The 17350-nt window shown below is 33.1% G+C and overlaps 1 protein-coding gene across 1 annotated transcript in view; it reads right to left on the reverse strand.

Moving 5' to 3' along the window:
• Positions 1-1289: 1289 nt before the first annotated feature.
• Positions 1290-17350, reverse strand: part of LOC132734172 (helicase with zinc finger domain 2-like) — a 38540-nt gene continuing 22479 nt past the window's right edge. The window contains exons 12-22 of the mRNA XM_060720883.1: positions 12674-12799; positions 12362-12422; positions 8495-12140; positions 8141-8229; positions 5835-5999; positions 5510-5647; positions 4644-5029; positions 4148-4384; positions 3411-3635; positions 2478-2628; positions 1290-2157 (exon numbers count right to left, since the gene is read on the reverse strand). Of these exons, the coding sequence (XP_060576866.1) occupies positions 1922-2157; positions 2478-2628; positions 3411-3635; positions 4148-4384; positions 4644-5029; positions 5510-5647; positions 5835-5999; positions 8141-8229; positions 8495-12140; positions 12362-12422; positions 12674-12799 (5460 nt within the window). The 3' untranslated portion in view covers positions 1290-1921. The remainder of the gene's footprint in view (positions 2158-2477; positions 2629-3410; positions 3636-4147; positions 4385-4643; positions 5030-5509; positions 5648-5834; positions 6000-8140; positions 8230-8494; positions 12141-12361; positions 12423-12673; positions 12800-17350) is intronic.

Below are 17350 nucleotides of genomic sequence, written 5' to 3' on the forward strand. Positions count from 1 at the left end.
AATTGTAGTTGAAAATTGCAGACTTTAAAGTATGTTTAAGAAACCCTTTAAGCAATGGTTGATTTAATTAACAAATGAAATTCCTTGAGAGTCAAAGATGAAAATGGGATCGAATTTATGGCACAATCGATAATCTTGCAAACATTTTATTCATACAAAATTAAAATTCTTTAAAATCTGGCAAAATAAACAATGAAATAAAAAGGCAAAGAAAGATAAATATGTATATAACAAAAGTAGAAAAACACATTTTCATTTTAGTGCAAACTAACGTTACAAGAAAATATCACTTGCTTGCGACTAGACACATTGAAATAAAGAACGAATGTTTAGAAAAACAAAAAGTATGATATTTATACTGACGTTATCAATATGTTTGGGTTTTTGGTTTTACCAAAAATGAAATAGTTTTGACAATGGATAACAAGAATAATACAACATTTACAGTGAACAGTAAAAAAAAATTAATTTTTAAACTTGCCGTAATCATATTTTTAGTAATAATATTAAAGATTGAGCAATAGAAAAAATATTCAATGTATATATGGTTATGGCTCAATACGTTGCCACATAACATTCTTTTATATTAAAAACAAATATGAAATTAATTTTTGAGAAATATTTCATTTTTCATAACATGGCAAACAAATAGAATATGCCCAATAAGTAAAAACATCCAAACAAGAAAAATAAATATCAGCACATTTCTAGCAATTGATCGTTCTAACAAATTTTCAATGATAAACGGCGTGGCGTTTTCCCCTGAATTCTTGCAATCATCAAAGACGCCGGGTGTAAGAGGTTGCCTCCCCCTTTGATGTACATTGGTGTCACCGTTTAAACCCCCTCACTTTCTAACTTGTTCCCCATCTCTGAAGTCTGTGGGGGACAACGGGGTGGGAAATTTATTTTGGGGTTTTTTCACGCGGGTTTCCGATTTTTCGTGTGGGCGTATAAGCTTCCTCCAAAAACTGGTCACAAGGTAAAAGTTTTTTTTTCCCCATGGAAAAAATATTTAATCAATACCCAAAAACGTTTTATTAAACAGAGACATTAATTCCCAAATACCAAAAAAATTTTATTTTATTTTCAAACTTTTGAATTTTTTAAAATGCAACAAGCTATTAAGGGTTTTAAACTGTAAAAATGCCTTTTTTTTTTTCTGTTTTTTTTTTCCCCGTTTTTTACATATATTTTTGACTTCGGGTATCCACCTAAACCAATTTTCGAAAAACAACCGAATATTTTATTTTTTTTCATTGGGGATGAAATTTTGACCATAAAATCAATGTAAGATTCAATTATCATTAAGAAAATTAAGACATGATGGCCCTGTATCGCTCACCTGAGATACATTTCTAGAATGTCGGAATTTCAATTTTTCAATGTGAAAGTCAGCTATGAGGTCGCATTTGGTTTCTCATTACTCATCCAAGCTGAACATGGTTTTAATATTTGAATATGACTGCTACAAAATGCTTAATGACAAATATATAAGCTCATGGCATTGCAGTTTCACAAAAAAGAAGTTCATGTATTGTTCTAATTAAACTAAGTGACCATCAGGGCAGGGAAATTTTTGACCCATGGGCATAATTTATTTAACTTTTGTTGTGACTTTTGTAAGTGACTCTCAGGGCCATGCCAATTTTGACCTTAGGTAAATAAATAATATAATTTTTGTAGAAGACCAAAAGGTTATAAAACATCCCAAATATATAAGCTCTGTGTTCTGCATTTTCTAAGAAATTTTAATTTTTAAAGTCTATTTATGCCTCCTGTGACCATCTTATGGACCACATTTGGTCATTTATAAAATTTTGTAGAGGACTACATCAAATTATTTCCTGTGGTTTAGGAGGAGATGATTCCAAATGTAATTGTGGAAAACAACGGACGACGAACGACGGACACACTGTCATTACAAAAGCTCACCTCTGACCACTCTGTGCTCAGGTGAGCTAAAATGGTAAATATGATAACGTTTACCTATGATAATTAGGCCCTTCCTGGCTCTAGTTAGTGCAACGTTTATCTGATTCTGGTCAGTGATAAAGCCAAGGTTGTGTTTACACCAACCTAATGTAGGGTTTGATTCTATCTTGTACTCAGGGAGAGATCTTACTGTACTGAAAATCACATAATCCCATTCCCCTCCTAAAATATAAGGATAGATAAATCAAAGAGAATTAATTAATGTTAACAAAAGTTAACATACAAAAGATCTTACAACTGCATAAGACACCTGAATTTTATAAATGTACACGTTTACTTTTTATAATAAATACACAAACTGATATGTCCTTTAAATATATATTTATATATATCTTAAAATAAACATATATGATATACACTTAAATTTAAAATAACAAACAATCGTTACTTGTGTGCTCAACTTTTTTTCAGATATTGAAGATTTATACTGATTATAACATGCTTTAGCTATGGTGTTAAACAAAACATGTCTATGAGTATACCTTGACTTGAAACTACCGTACTGACATTCTCATCAACATATCCTTCCTCTTTCAGTCGTCGTTTTATTTCTGATACTTGTGCGTTGTACTGGGAAAGTATCTGGACGGACTGTGTTGGTTGCTCTCTTGTGAAGTAGGAATATACTTTAATCTGAAAACAGCAAATTCACGATGGATAATGCTTTCAGATACCAAAATAAAATTCATCTGATTGAAATCAGAAAACAAAGGAAGAAAATGTTAAAGATTCTACATAGTTTTGAGTTTGACAAGGGTTTAGTGAAAAAGATCACGGCCTTTGACTGACTGATTTCAAAATTTATAGAGGTCACTTTCTAGTCATGACTAACATCCATATCTTAGAAAAGATACGACTTATGATACATTGTTTAAGAGAAGACCATTTCATTTTATTACTAAATACATAAAAGGGAAATCAATAATTCCCTGAGATAGGGCCAATTTTTACCTCAGCACAATGATTTCAATACTCTTTGTAGAGATCACATAGACAATAGCTCATCACAAATATCTAAGCTTTAACATCTTTGCTTTCATAGAGGAAGATTTTTAATGTAAACATATAAGGAAAACCAATGTTCCCAGAACAGGGCTCCCATTAACTAAACATTCTTGGTAGAAATAGATAAGATGATGTTTCAAGCCAAATATATAAGCTCTAGCCTTGAGCTTTCACAGAAGAACTATATTTTACAAAAGGATGACAACGGACGACGGGGATCACATTAGTTCATCATGTGCACTTTGCGCTTATGTGGCCTATTGTGCTCAGGTGAGCTTAAGATATGAATGCATTTTTGAATATATAAATATAAATTTTCCAATGAAAGTTTGCAGATCTTTTCTTGCGTAAAAAATTTCAATCAGAAGTATGTATCAAATATCAATAATTAAAAATATTATAAACATTACCACTTCATCAATTTCAGCTATATTACTCTTGGATTGTTCATTTCCCTCTTCTGTTGACACAGTCAACACCCTTTCTTCCCCTTCAACGTGAACAAATATGTGTGGGTATGTTTCGTTTTCACACCTTGGCCAGATACGAATTTTACCTTTACTCCAGGCACCAGGCATTGTTATCAGGGCGTTGTCGTAAAAATTTGCTGATGGAAAACGACAGATCTGGGGGTTCTATATAATATAAAAAAACATAAAATACATATGACAATTATCGACATATTACCTTATTTAACTGAATATAACAATATCAATTTTAGTCATTTCAGTTAGGTAATTGTCTGAATTTCAAATTATTTTCTTTATTATGAAAAATATACTTTTACTGCAACTGTACGAAAAGGAACACAGCACAACAAAAAAGTTTCAATGCACAGTCTAAAACAATATTTTTGAGACTATGTATTTTAATATGAAATTAAACTAAGTTAATTTAAAAGTCTAAAAGTCATACTATCCTTCAAAGTAATTAAAATTTTGCAATTTATCGAATGATTCATTAGTACAGTGGAAAAATAAAATCCAAAAGGAAGAAATAATCCAAAACTTATCAAAATAATACCAACATTAGCGGTTAAGCTGAATACTAGTATAAGCTTCCTTCTTGGCATATTTATTCAAATCAATTAATTAATCGAGAAATAGTCAAACAGAATAATTAGAAATGACAACTTCAAAATGATTACCATTCGATACTGCTGTTCCAACATAGTGAACTTCACATTGTTGATATGTTTTGTATTTGTTACAGCATAACGCTCAAACAAAGACATCTCCATCCCAAGTAAACCAGCCTCCCTGCACATTATGATTGGTCTCAGTTGCTTGTGGTCCCCTATAAGCACAACCTGTTCAGCTTTTGTGGCTATTATTGGAACCAAACACTGTGGCTCTGGACACATACCAGCTTCGTCCACAATAACCTTGAAAGTAGACATTGAATAACGTTGAAAGCTAAGGATAAGGTAAAATGTCTACTTAACTCTTTGTCAAGTACAAACATGTCAAATTCACTTTCTACTGCTGGAAAACAATTTGATTAAGAAATAAACTTTGTCAGCATCTAGTATGTAAGCTCGATCAATTTCATTCATGATTTTCTCCCTTGCTATAAATTAGGAGTCAAATGTGTTTAAAAAGTAAGATACTTTAAATTACGATCGCAATAAAATTTTATATTACCTGATGAACATTTGAAGCTTTTAACACTTTTGGATTAGACCCGACAGCAGTTGTGCAAAGAATAACATCATGTTTCCTGATTTCATCAATTGAAGCTTCTCTGACAATGCGTACATACGCTGCAACTTTTTCTGGCATCGGCATATAATTGTTTGCCTTGAAAAGCTTATCATATGCGTTTATCTCTTCTGCATATTTTTTTCCTTTTTGGCGAATTAAATGATGAAGGGCCACTGGGTATAAAACAGGTGATGTTTTCTGATTTCTTGTACTCCTCTTTGACAGAAAAGTTCTACCAGGGATAGGAAAGTCCAAAGCTTCAATCGACCTTCCATAAACACGGACAAAGTCTGGGCAATAATTACCCATTCTATTGTACATCCACTCTATAAAGAATATAGGATATAACTTAAATAAGGACTTGATTACTTAAACACATGTACATCTTCGATAACAAATATAAGAAAATGCATCGGTAAAAGTAAGAAACTAAGATTTAACGTATAGAAATGAAAATAAACATCGTCGTATGCTAATTGCTTGAATTTTTGTTTCGTCTTACTTTTTTGTTATGTATTGCTGTAAATTATAAAAAAAATAGTAACAATAGAAATGGTTATTGGTTATTTTGCTCGATTTCATTAACACGTAAATTAAATATCTACAAAACCTCTTGATTTCTAGAAAAATGAAATATTGCAGGTTGAATATAATTTGAATATGATACAGATACAAGTAAATAAGTATCTATCAATAAAGGTTTTTAAAATCATTCCTTATTTCATTCAATATTCTACGTCAAAGAGCCGGTGAAAACTAACAAATGATCTCAACTTGATTTCGGCTGACAAACAACCAGAACATACCTGCAACAAGATCAACTGATCTGTTAGATGGTCCACAAAAAAGAACTTGTTTTCTTTGTTTTCCCTCTTTATGTTGAATGTCATTGATTTTATTAAATAGAGATACCAGTTTGATTCCTGTGTACGTTTTGCCAGTTCCTAAATTACAAAACGAAAAAATTGACATATTTTAAAATCATAGCAGAAAAAGATCTTTCAATGAGCAGTAAAATACAAGATTTAAGGAAAAAAAACTATTCTTTAATTATTCTTATTAATTTCGTTGAGTATGAACTTGCAACATTTCATAATGAAGATTTAACATGTATGTATGGCGTATATTTACCAGGTGGTCCTTGTATAAGAGAAAAGCGTGACATCAAAGCTCTATCTATCGCTTCCTGTTGCTTCCTGTTGTTTTGGGGCAAAGGTTTTCGTGTCGGGTCATCACTACAAGCTTCGTAGTACAGGTCGCGTTCAATAAGACTTGCAATATGTTTATGATCCTTATCTACAAATAAGATAAAACATCGATATCTTATGATTCACATTTTCAAATAAATTTTCATGAATACGAGGGATGGTCAATATATAATTTGATCGATATATTTAACGAAAGAGCAACTATCACACAATTTTCTATTCCAACCCTTCGAAATAATCTTCTCTTATATAGTCACAAAGTTCCAGACGTTTAATCTAAATTATAAATGTTCCAACGTTGTCGTTCGGAGCTTTTTATTTAATTTACTGATAAATGGCCGATCAAAGTTCATTCTTGTGGCAATGAACTGCAAGATGATTGTTTTCAGTGGTCTTGAAAAGTCACAGGGAAATGTGGTAGATATTTAAGAACAGTCACTCGTTTTTCTCGAAAAAAAAAATCAATTACAGAAGCTGCTGTGTGAACAGGGGCATTGTCATGCAGAAAAAAAACAACCGACGTTTCATAAAAGTTTTTCAAGTTTTCCTAACACGATAATACTTACTAATAGATGAAACAGAAGAGCCTCTAGAAACAGGAAATTGGACAACAGTTCCACGGGTATTGATAAAAAAAGTAACGTACATATCTTTCTTGACAACTGTCGATCGATTGGCAATGCATGACCGACGAACATTTTTGGTGGTCTAAATCTTAGTGTTACACTTGCAAAGTGGCGTAAAATTCGACTTTTTCTTATTTCTAAATTCAAATACATCATTAGTAAAGAGTATTCCTACAAACATGATTTTATGTAACAATTAAATTCAAACTTCATATTGGCTTGACGGTCAATGTCATTTAGAGGTTAAGGTCACATTTTAATTAATCATTAAGTCAGTTTCATCATCAGTGCTCTTTGTCCAAAATAGATATAAATCCATAATAATACATGTATAAGTAGCATATTATGACAATTCACGCAAATTTCAATAATTTGACCTTGACACTTATGACAAAGTAAGGTCAAAGTTATATTAGAATAATTCAACATGCCAGTTCTGTCACATATATTCTTTCGTCAAAGTAAGAATCAAATTTGCAAATAAAAATAAAGTAACGATAATTTAAACGTATTCTTGACGGTCAAAATGAAATATAGGTCAGTGTCATTTCAGAGAAATTCAAAATGTTGATTTCCTCACATGCGTTATTTTGTCCAAGTATAAATCAAATTTTTAAATAAATTGCAAAGTTATGACAATTTAAAAAGTAAATTTCATGACTCAACGGTCAATGTAAAAAATGTCAAAATATATTTGATTACTTCAACATACAGGAGTTTCTGACCAAGTATAAATAAAACAAATTATTGAAATATATTATAAAAAATAATGAAAGTTATTGCCGATTGTTGAAAAAAAAAACACAAAAAATAAACACAATAATTTGCCTTAAGTGTCAAGGTCAAATTAAAGTCAAAGTCATATTCAATTAAATCTTTTTCGATATCTTGTCCCAAAGATTGTTGCCCACAAGTGTGAAGACAAAACGATCATAAATAAGAAAGTTATGGCCAATTGTAGCAAGTTTGAATTAATAAATGTTTTCGCAGTTACTATGGAGCGTTTTCTACCATTATTACTGGCATCTTTAACTGACTCGTATTCGTTTTTTAATTCATTAATCTACCCCTAGACAGTTGCATAAGATACTCCATCGTTGCCATAATTATTACAATTATTATTATAAACATTTCTAGCAGATTTTCCTAGTTTTGCTCGAGCTTTTATGTAAGCCCGTATTGCAGCACTGTAAATTGAGTGTTTAATAGCCATATTTTACATGAAGTTCCTCGTGTAAGGTATTGTAATTGTGAATAAGATCCTTAATCGTATGACTACACAAATGATTTTGGTATCATTTGAAAGCAGGTGATTTGAAGCGCAGCATAGTTTACAAAACACAAAGTTAATAAGAAAATATACTTTATATTGCGTTACATATTGGCCCACACAGTATAAAGAGCACTGGTAATAATTATAAACGAGCCGGTTTTGTCATAAAGCAAGTCCATTAACTCGTGTAAGAGCAGAATTGCGTGTTAGTTGATTATAAAGAGCGGCATTAGTGATATTGTAGTAACCATAACCTCAAGAAATATAATAATAATTTCAAAGCATTTGAAAGAGAATTTTTATTACAAAAAATAAATAAAACTAACATACCCAGATCTGGAATGTTTTTGTTGAGTGCAATCTTTGCGGCAAGTGTATCTTGAACAGACGGAAGCATTTTAATAAAGGTTTCAGTTCTCCTGTAAAATTAAGTTTTCGAGTTGAGCAATCATGGACAAAAATATAAATGTTCATTCTAAAATGTTAGTCAAATAAATAAGAATAACTGGAGATAGGTTATTGCTAAACAAAGTGTAAAAGACAACACAGCATCAATATTAAACAGATTTCATTAAATGAAATGATTCTAGAACCAAAAAGTCGTTTATATAGTGTATTAGATAAAATCAACGTGTCTACTGAGGAATGCTTTACTAGCATGTATTGTAATGTTAAGCAACAAACCTATCTACTTCTGATTTCCTTAAAATTTCAACACTGAAACGTTGGTGATCTAGGGGCAAGTCAGGTGGCAATTCAGGTGCACGTTCGTGCAAAGTAAAAGAAACAGTGATCTTTCCAGCGTTTCTCTTCTTTTTTTTCCTTTTTACTCTTGTAACTTCTGCATGTCCAACCCAAACGGATTCCAACGGCTTGAAATCATGTGATTTTTTGCTAAAGACAGTGTTTCTTGCTGGTAATGTTGTTTTAAGGCAGAGCCAATCATAGGATTTTGTCCCGTTGTTTTCAAATTCCTCGTCATCATCGTCGTCAGAAACTAATCCTGATAATTCTATATTTCTGACCTCACATTCCGCTAAGCCAAGAGCAAATTTGCCTTTCCTATCTCCAGAAAATTTGATTTGTACATTATTGATGTTGCAAGATTCTTCATTCTTTACAACACTAGTAGCAGATTCCATCAACATCAATGGTAGCCATCTCTCTAAATACACTTTAACCGACTTATACTGATCACATGTCCCACGTGTCGCGTATCTGTAAAGGTGAAAGACTGGATCCTCTATATGCTGCAAACAGAGTTTAACATTGTTTGTCATATCGTAAAGCATAGGTTTTGGGGCAATCATACCTTTGTTTTGAGAACCAGACATCTGAATCTTCAGTTGTTGCCCACGGGAAAATGTCATAGAAAATCGTGTGCTGGGTTGAATATTCAATGGATCAAAGCATTCCGTCGAAACATCATCCAGCCCTTCTTCATGGTATACTACATTCGCATTTCTAACTGCCCGGGAAAGATCTTCCTTATGACCCTCCATGGTGCTTTTTAACATTTCTGCCCATTGACACAGTGGGAGGAAGACAACTTCTTTGTAAGGATTCAACTTTAATTCATTTTCTCTATCAGATGGATAGTTAGGACGAACATAAAAGTCATACAGTCTTTTTCTCCATATTGCTTGTACCATATTACAGTGAGTATTAAGGTCCTCTAAAACTTCAGGCTTGGCTACCATGTCTAGATGATTGAAAGTTAGTTCTCTAGAGTTTCTTGCTATATACTTCAAAAAAGGAGAGCAAAGCATCACCCCTCTTTCAGTTACTTCATCAACATAGCAGTTAATCATCTCTGGATTTGTCTTGTAATCCATTGCTTGTTGTAATAATTTACATCCTTTCTCATATGCTTTCGCACGTTCCGCAACGGAATTTATATGCTTGCAAATGTTGTCGATTTCTTCTTTTTCGTAAGGAGATCTTATCTCCTGAAATACTGCAGCATGGACAAGGCGTTGTACGATCAAATCATTGTATCTGCTTATTGGAGATGTAAAATGGGTATAGGCAAACATGTTTAGACTAAAGTGTGTAAAATCTTCTTTGTTGACAAGGCTGCCGGAACATCTATACCCTGCACGTTCTTGGATTGACAACCAATGCTGATAAATCACAAGTTGCAAAGGGTGTATGTCGTCTGTTCTTATTAATTTAGCAGCTGCAATTTTTGGAGATTTAACCATTTCTTCCCAAATTGACTTTAACAGCATAACCCTATGAGAAGTTTGATTATTCCGGCAATCATTAACGCTTGACCGTTTTGGTCCAAATTGTTTGTCTTGGAATCTTACAAGAATGTCTAAGTATTGGTCATTTCTTTTAAAAAATGCATCAAGGCTTTCTTTTGATGGTGGTGGCTGACAGCACAGAGGAACACAATCCCTGTAAGTCATCAACAGTCTTTCTGCTACTTTCTTATTGGTCATTATCATAAATTCTTCTATCAAATAATGAGCTTGTTGTGTTTCCTCCTGCAAGTCCTGATCGATTTCTTCCCAATCATCATCTAAAGCAAACATGGCATTTCCCAACCTTTTTTTACGAATTGCATGTGCAATTTTAGAAAGACACTTGATATGATTTGTCAGTATGTCATTTCTATCATCTGGCGAAGCATATATCAATTCTTGTGCTTGTCCATAAGTCAGTTGCTTTTTAGATTTTATGTATGATTTTACAATTTCTACATTGTTGCCTTCCATACATAGAAGTCGTCCATTTATTCCGATGTAAAAAAAGACAGATATTGTCAATCTTAATTTATCTTCGAGGAGACTGCAAATATTTGAACTTAACGGTTCTGGGATCATATTTCTAGGTTTTCGTATGCCTGAATAAAATGTTGTAGCTCTGTTTTGCGCTTCTTCGTCTAAAGGTGAGTCCCTGGGAATAAATACAGCAACATCTGCAATATGGACGCCTACTTTGTAACCGCCTTCAATTATTTCAATGCTGAGTGCATCGTCCAGATCTTTAGAACCAGGAGGATCAATGGTAAATGTATTCAAATTAGTTAGATTTACTCTATCATGTAACATATGTACTGGTGGTTCTTCTCCCGTTCTCTTAACTATACTTAATACTTGTTCCACTGTTTCCTTTTTGTAAAGAGTTGGCACCTCATGTTGTAGGTTAAGAATCATTAGGCCAGTTGCGACGCTACTCCCACTTGGCAGTCGTTTAATGATTGCCCCTTTTGGGTAAATATGTCGAGCACCCCATTTGATAAAAGCTACTAGAAAAATAACAGAGCCTTGCTCCGCTGGATTAACTTCAAATATTTTGGGATTGCATAATATGCCGGCCTTTTCATCATATTCGTATATTTCAACTTTGTTTCTTCTGTCTTTTTCATCTTTGTATTTTTGCTTTATCTCTATATTTAAAACATGTATCTTTGGAATAGTTTTACACATAGGTCGAACAAGATGACTTTCCATATCGTCTAAGGTGCAGATAAAAACTGGATGCTTTGTGTTGTCGTGTCTTTGTCTATTCCATATACCAATTACTTTCCCGTATCGCTTCTCTCTGGAAACATGATCGTCAAGAATTTCAACAATAACTTCATCTTCATTAAAAGCTTGTCCAATTTTTGATCGACCTGATATTTCAATTATGCTTATAGAATCATGTGAATCGACCGGACAACAAAATGCTTCGTGGCATCCTTCTATCTGTATGGTACATCTGATGTACTTCTTCGGATTTTTTAACATCAATTCTTGAAGTTTAGCTTTGTCAAGAAATTCTGTATAAAAACATTCTTGTTTTAGAATATTTGGAGTTTGGTCTTCAAACTTATGCAAGTACGACATATTCAGAGTTATTCCTGTCTTAAGAAGAGTCTCTTCACACTCTGCTCTACCAAGCCTTTCAGATACTTCGTCTTTTTTCTGGTAGAATCTGCAACTTTGTTCGTAAAATGACATTTGCTCTTGCATGTTGTCTATCACAGCGTCTTGCTCTGAAATCAAATTCTGATCTGGACTTTCATTTCTTGAATGTAAATAATAATTTACACTTTCATCATCGTCGGGATCACTATCTGATACACTGTAGTCGTAAGACGTTTCTGTTTCGTAATCAGATGTATCGTTTGTCGAAGTCGCTGCACTGCAACCACTTACATTTCGGAGCCTTTCATAAAATTTATTTTTGCTCTTAAGCTGAAATGTTGCCGTTGAAATTGTAGCATTTTCGGTGTCTCTTAACGATGTGGATGACGATAAACTTGTTTCTTTCTTTCCTTCTAGTGACTGCAATCTTGACATCGGTGTAGTACTTCCAGATCGACCAATCGCTTTTCCTAAAATAATTGATATCCCCAATAGCATAAGTGTTTACCACTTCAAAGATATCTCATTATTAACATAAACATGTTAAAGATTTGAAAGTGATTGTTCGAAAGATTGCAATACATTATTTTGATCTTTATGAGTAAGTATCAAAGTTCAATTATATTATCAAGTCTGAAATTGATGTATCGCCAATTTATCATGACATTCACAATCGAAATAAAAAGCTTACGTCTTTTTTTTCTCCTTTTCACTATCCCTGGGGTTGCAAGTTTCCTTCTAACAATCGCATTCTTAAAAGATCAAAAACATACCTTTAAGTTATAAACTATTAAAAATAAACACACACACGCACACACGCGCGCGCGCACACACACACACACGCACACGCGCACACGCACACACACACACAAGCACTCGCGCGCACGCACGCACGCACACTTGAACAAATATTTAATACTTTATCACATAATAATAGTCGAGTCGTTTTGAAATATTTTTATTAGAATATTGAAGTTTAAGAAGACAAAACGACAATACTCACTGGACAAATTGCATTTGTTTCTTTTAGCCAAGACTCATCTGGACAAATTTGTGGAACAGAAGATTCTTCTAACTTTTTGGCTAACACGGCTTCGAAAGAATAAAGTCTTTTCTGATCACTTTTATTCTAAAAATAGCAAATGCACATAAAAAATGTGAGAAAAACAACTGATAAATACATACGTTAATAAATCTTGGTTAATACATAATTTATTTTAGTTCGACTGTGTTGGCAGCTTATAACTTATAGACACACTCTTGAATCCGTTCCTAAAACCAAACATTATTGAGCACTTTGTGTAAAGTTCTTGTGAGCTCAAAGAACCCTGACAGTGTTTGAACCCACAAGGATAGCAATCCTTAGGTAACTACTCCGACGCGTTAATCACTCGGCCATCCCGTCACTCCAAAATGAATAAATCTTGATCACCTGTCCTAAAGAGAACAATACTTATTTTGTGAAAAAATCCTATGCCACCGCATTAATACAGCACTTAATTATTTAGTCAATAGTAAAAACAGAAGTAGACATTTTTGTGTTTCTATACAATTGAACTTTGCTATAATGCAGTAGTGGCTAGTGACTTTGGGGGTCAGTGTTATATTTCAGCATTTCAAATGAAAGACGATGTGCAGATGTGTCTAATGGTCGAAATTTATTTCATGTCTTGAAATCAAAGGACAAAAAAAAATAAGTCACTGTGTCTCCTTGGGTAGGGCAAAATTCTGACCCCCAGATTTTGATACAGGTCCACCAGACAATGTTCATGTCAAATATCTAAGCTCTAACTTTCTCCTATTCAGAAAACATATGTTTTAGTTTCTGTTTTACTGTATGTGCATAATGAAAATCAATGACCCTCGGGATGGGGTCAATTTTGACCCCATGGTTATAAATTGAACAATCATGGTACACCATGTTTCATGAATATCTAACCTCTAGCCTTAGTCAATTCAGTTAAAAATCTTTTTTATTAAAAGTTTTTTTTAGACTGTATACACATAAACAAAGACTTTGACACCAGAGGCAGAGCCAATTTTGTCACAAAGGGCAACATTTGAACAACTTTTGTAGAGAACCTATATATGATAGTATATATTAAATTTCAAAGCTCTAAGCTTTGAACCTTCGGACAGGAAGTGTTTTTTATTTAATTTTTACTAAATGTACATATTGAAAACCAATTACACCTCCGGGCGCGGTCAATTCTGACCACAGGGCTATAATTTGAACAATCTTGGTCCCACTACACAATGTTTCATGCCAAACATCTTACCTCTAGCCTTTGTTAATTCAGAGAAGAATTTTTTAAGCCTTTACTAAATACATAATTAGGAAAACCTATTACTCCTCTGGCAGGGCAATTTTCACACTAGGGGCGAAATTTGAACAAATTTGGTAAAGTACCTATAGATAATATCATATACCAATTATCAAAACTTTGGGCCTTGAACTCTAAAAGATTTTTGCTGTATGTACGTAATCAATGACTCCCGGGGCCGGGCACAATTTGAACAATCTTGGTAGAGGTCTACTACACAATGATTCAAGCAAAATATCTTAACTCTAGACTTTATCAATTCAGAGAAGAAGATCTTAACGTTTTTACTTCACCCAAGGGGCGGGGCCAATTTTGGCCCCAGAGTTATAATTTGAACAATCTTTGTAGAGGTCTACCAGACAATGCCTTATGCAAAATATCTTTGCTCTAGGCCTTGTGGGTCTTTACAAGAAGATTTATTTCTATTTGTTTCTTATAATTCATTTTTGGTTGCCATGACAACAAGATTTCTGCAGGGAATCAAATTCTTTGAACAAATTTCGAAGCCCTTCACCCAGGAACTATGCAGATGCTGCGGTGGCACAAAAACAAGATTTCATTTGTAAACAATGCTATGCCACCGCATTAATACCCCAATAAATAGTATGAACAGAAATAGTTTTTGTTTCTATACAAATGAACTTTGCCATAATGCAGCAGTGTCTTGTGAATATTTCAAATGATAGATAATGTCCAAATGTGTCAAGTGTTCAGATACAAAGGCCATAGTATAATAATTGATTCAAAATAAAGTATTCTCACTTGATGAATATTTTGGTATTTTTCGGTATGACATAGCTGTATTAGACTTTGAAATACAGTTACCTTTATTTTTCTTAAAAATTATCTTATCAATTAAGGATTACCTATTTGTGAAAAAAATATCAATGGTTGCTTTGGAAAGTCACTGGATGCAATGGATGTCAGAGGTTGCTATGGAAAGTCAATGACTTTTTAGTTTTTACTAAAACATATAAGGAAAATCAATGACAATGGCTTTTATTTGAACACATTTTGTAAACTTCCACTTCAACATGTAAAAAAACTAAGCTTTACTTTTTGTAGTTTAAAGTGACATTATGCCCATCCAAGGGTATATAGTGAGTGAACAGGTTAATTTCAAAATAAGGTTTCATTCTGCCATAATTCCTTTTAATTTTATAATTTACTTCCCATAAACAATAAGTAATGCACAAATCCAAATAAAATCTCTGCAAACATCTATAAGAATTAACCCATAACGCTCAGTTTATAGAAAGAGTGGGGCAGTCTTTTTATATATTAGGCAGATTTATATTTTATCTTGAACATTTTCCAATATCAACTGTTAGTCAAACACCATTTTAACAGTCAATCTTTTGAAATAAAAAGTCAATTCCGCTCAACTTAACTATGAAAATATGAGCATAATGTCACTTTAAGAAAATAATTTAAGATTTTTTTTGACTATATGCATATAAAGAAAATCTATGTTCCTCTGTGGCGGCGCCAATTTTTACCTGTGGGCAATAATTTGAACAAACTTTTGGAGAGGTCCACCAAACCATGTTTCATACCAAATATCTAAGCTAAAGCCTCCATAGTAAAGTAGACGAAGTTTATTTTCCTACACACATATAAATAAAGCTTCACCAGACAATGATTCATGCTAAATATTAGAGTTCTAGCCCTTTTAGTTTTGAAGAAAAGGTTTTTAATTTTTTACTTTATACATATAAAGAAACACATTACCCCAAGAGTGTGGCCAATTTTGATTGAATGGCTATAATTTGAACAATCTTGGTAGAGGTCCATCAGATGATGTCTTGTGCAAAATATCTTTCCTCTAGGTCTTGTGTGTCTTAACAAAAATATGTTTTTTCTTATAATTCCTATGGTTGCAATGGCAACCAGATTTCTGCATGGAATCAAAATCTTTGATAAAATTTGGAAGTCCATTATCCAAGGAACAATCCTGAAAAGTTTGTTTGAAATCGGACTGGTAGTTTTTCACGAGAAATTCACTCAAACACACACACTCACGCGCGCACGCATACACTTTTTGAATGGTCACAAATTTTGATATAGATTGAAGCGATTTTATAAATTTTATGACCAAGTTAAAGATGGGTCATGAAGGCCTTGATAGTTGACACCATGACCTCTAAATGGTTCAGGTTGTTACAGCTCGTCAGGATGCAAGAACTTAATATTTTGAGGTTGTAGGTGGAAGAACTTCAACATTAAGATCAGAATTTTGTGAAAAGCAATAAAAAGTCAATAAAAATAGTCATACAAAATGAAATTCCCTCCGATTTAATAATCCGGGAGCATAAACTATCCAAGCGAAATTCAAAGGAGATATCAATCTTGAATTATAGGTGTTGAGTTACGAACCTTGTCTTACATGATACAAGTATAAATGTGTGTGTGTGTGTGTGTGTGCGCGCACGTGTGTGCGCGTGGGTGTGCGTGTGAGTTAGTGTGTGTGTGAGTTTGTGTGTATGTTTGTGCATGTGTGATAAGAAAATGAATTTAATGAACCTTGTCATACATGATAAAAGTATAAATGACGGTGTGTGTGTGTGTGCGTGCGTGCGTGCGTGCGTGCGTGCGTGCGTGTGTGTGTGTGTGTGTGTGTGTGTGTGTGATAAGAAAATGAAGTAAATATCTTAAAATAAGAGGCTATGGTAACATTTCATAAATTTCAAGGAATTTTATACAAGGAACATAAATCTGAAATAAAAATATAACTAAAAAATTATGAAAGGTAGAGTTATCATTTTTGCGCACTGCACACTTCCTGAGTGAGATATATCCACCTATGAAGTTTCATGTTGATAGCTCAAATACCTTTTGAGTTAAACTCTGGAAAAAAATAACAGAGGGCAATAATAAGTGAAAAATTATGCGTGATAGAGTAATAATTCTTGTGTACTGCACTCTTCCTCAATGAAATCTATCCACCTATGAAGTTTCAAGTTGATACCTCAAATACTTTTTGAGATATGTACGGGAAAAAATGTCGGACGGACGGAAGGACGGACGGAGACTATTTTGATATCCCCCGTCGCCATTTGGCGGGGAATAATTAAAAAAGTTACAGTAAAATATTTCAAACTTAAAAGGAATTATTAAGTTTAAAAGGGAGTTGATTCTAGAAATATGGGTGCTTGTGGTAAATACATTGCGACATGAGATGATAGTAATAATAATAAAAAACACATTTTTAAATTTCGAAGTAAATGAAGAACTTATAAGGAGTTCTATTAAAATAAATTTTATTGCAGAAAAGTTAACAAGGAATCGGATAGTCGAGCTAAAAAGTATTTTTTTAATTTGAAGATAAAATAAGTTTCACACATCAAATTTGTAAC

This window comes from Ruditapes philippinarum, unplaced genomic scaffold, assembly GCF_026571515.1.
Source record: "Ruditapes philippinarum isolate M1 unplaced genomic scaffold, ASM2657151v2 ctg8325_1_1_1_1, whole genome shotgun sequence".
NCBI lineage: Eukaryota > Metazoa > Mollusca > Bivalvia > Venerida > Veneridae > Ruditapes > Ruditapes philippinarum.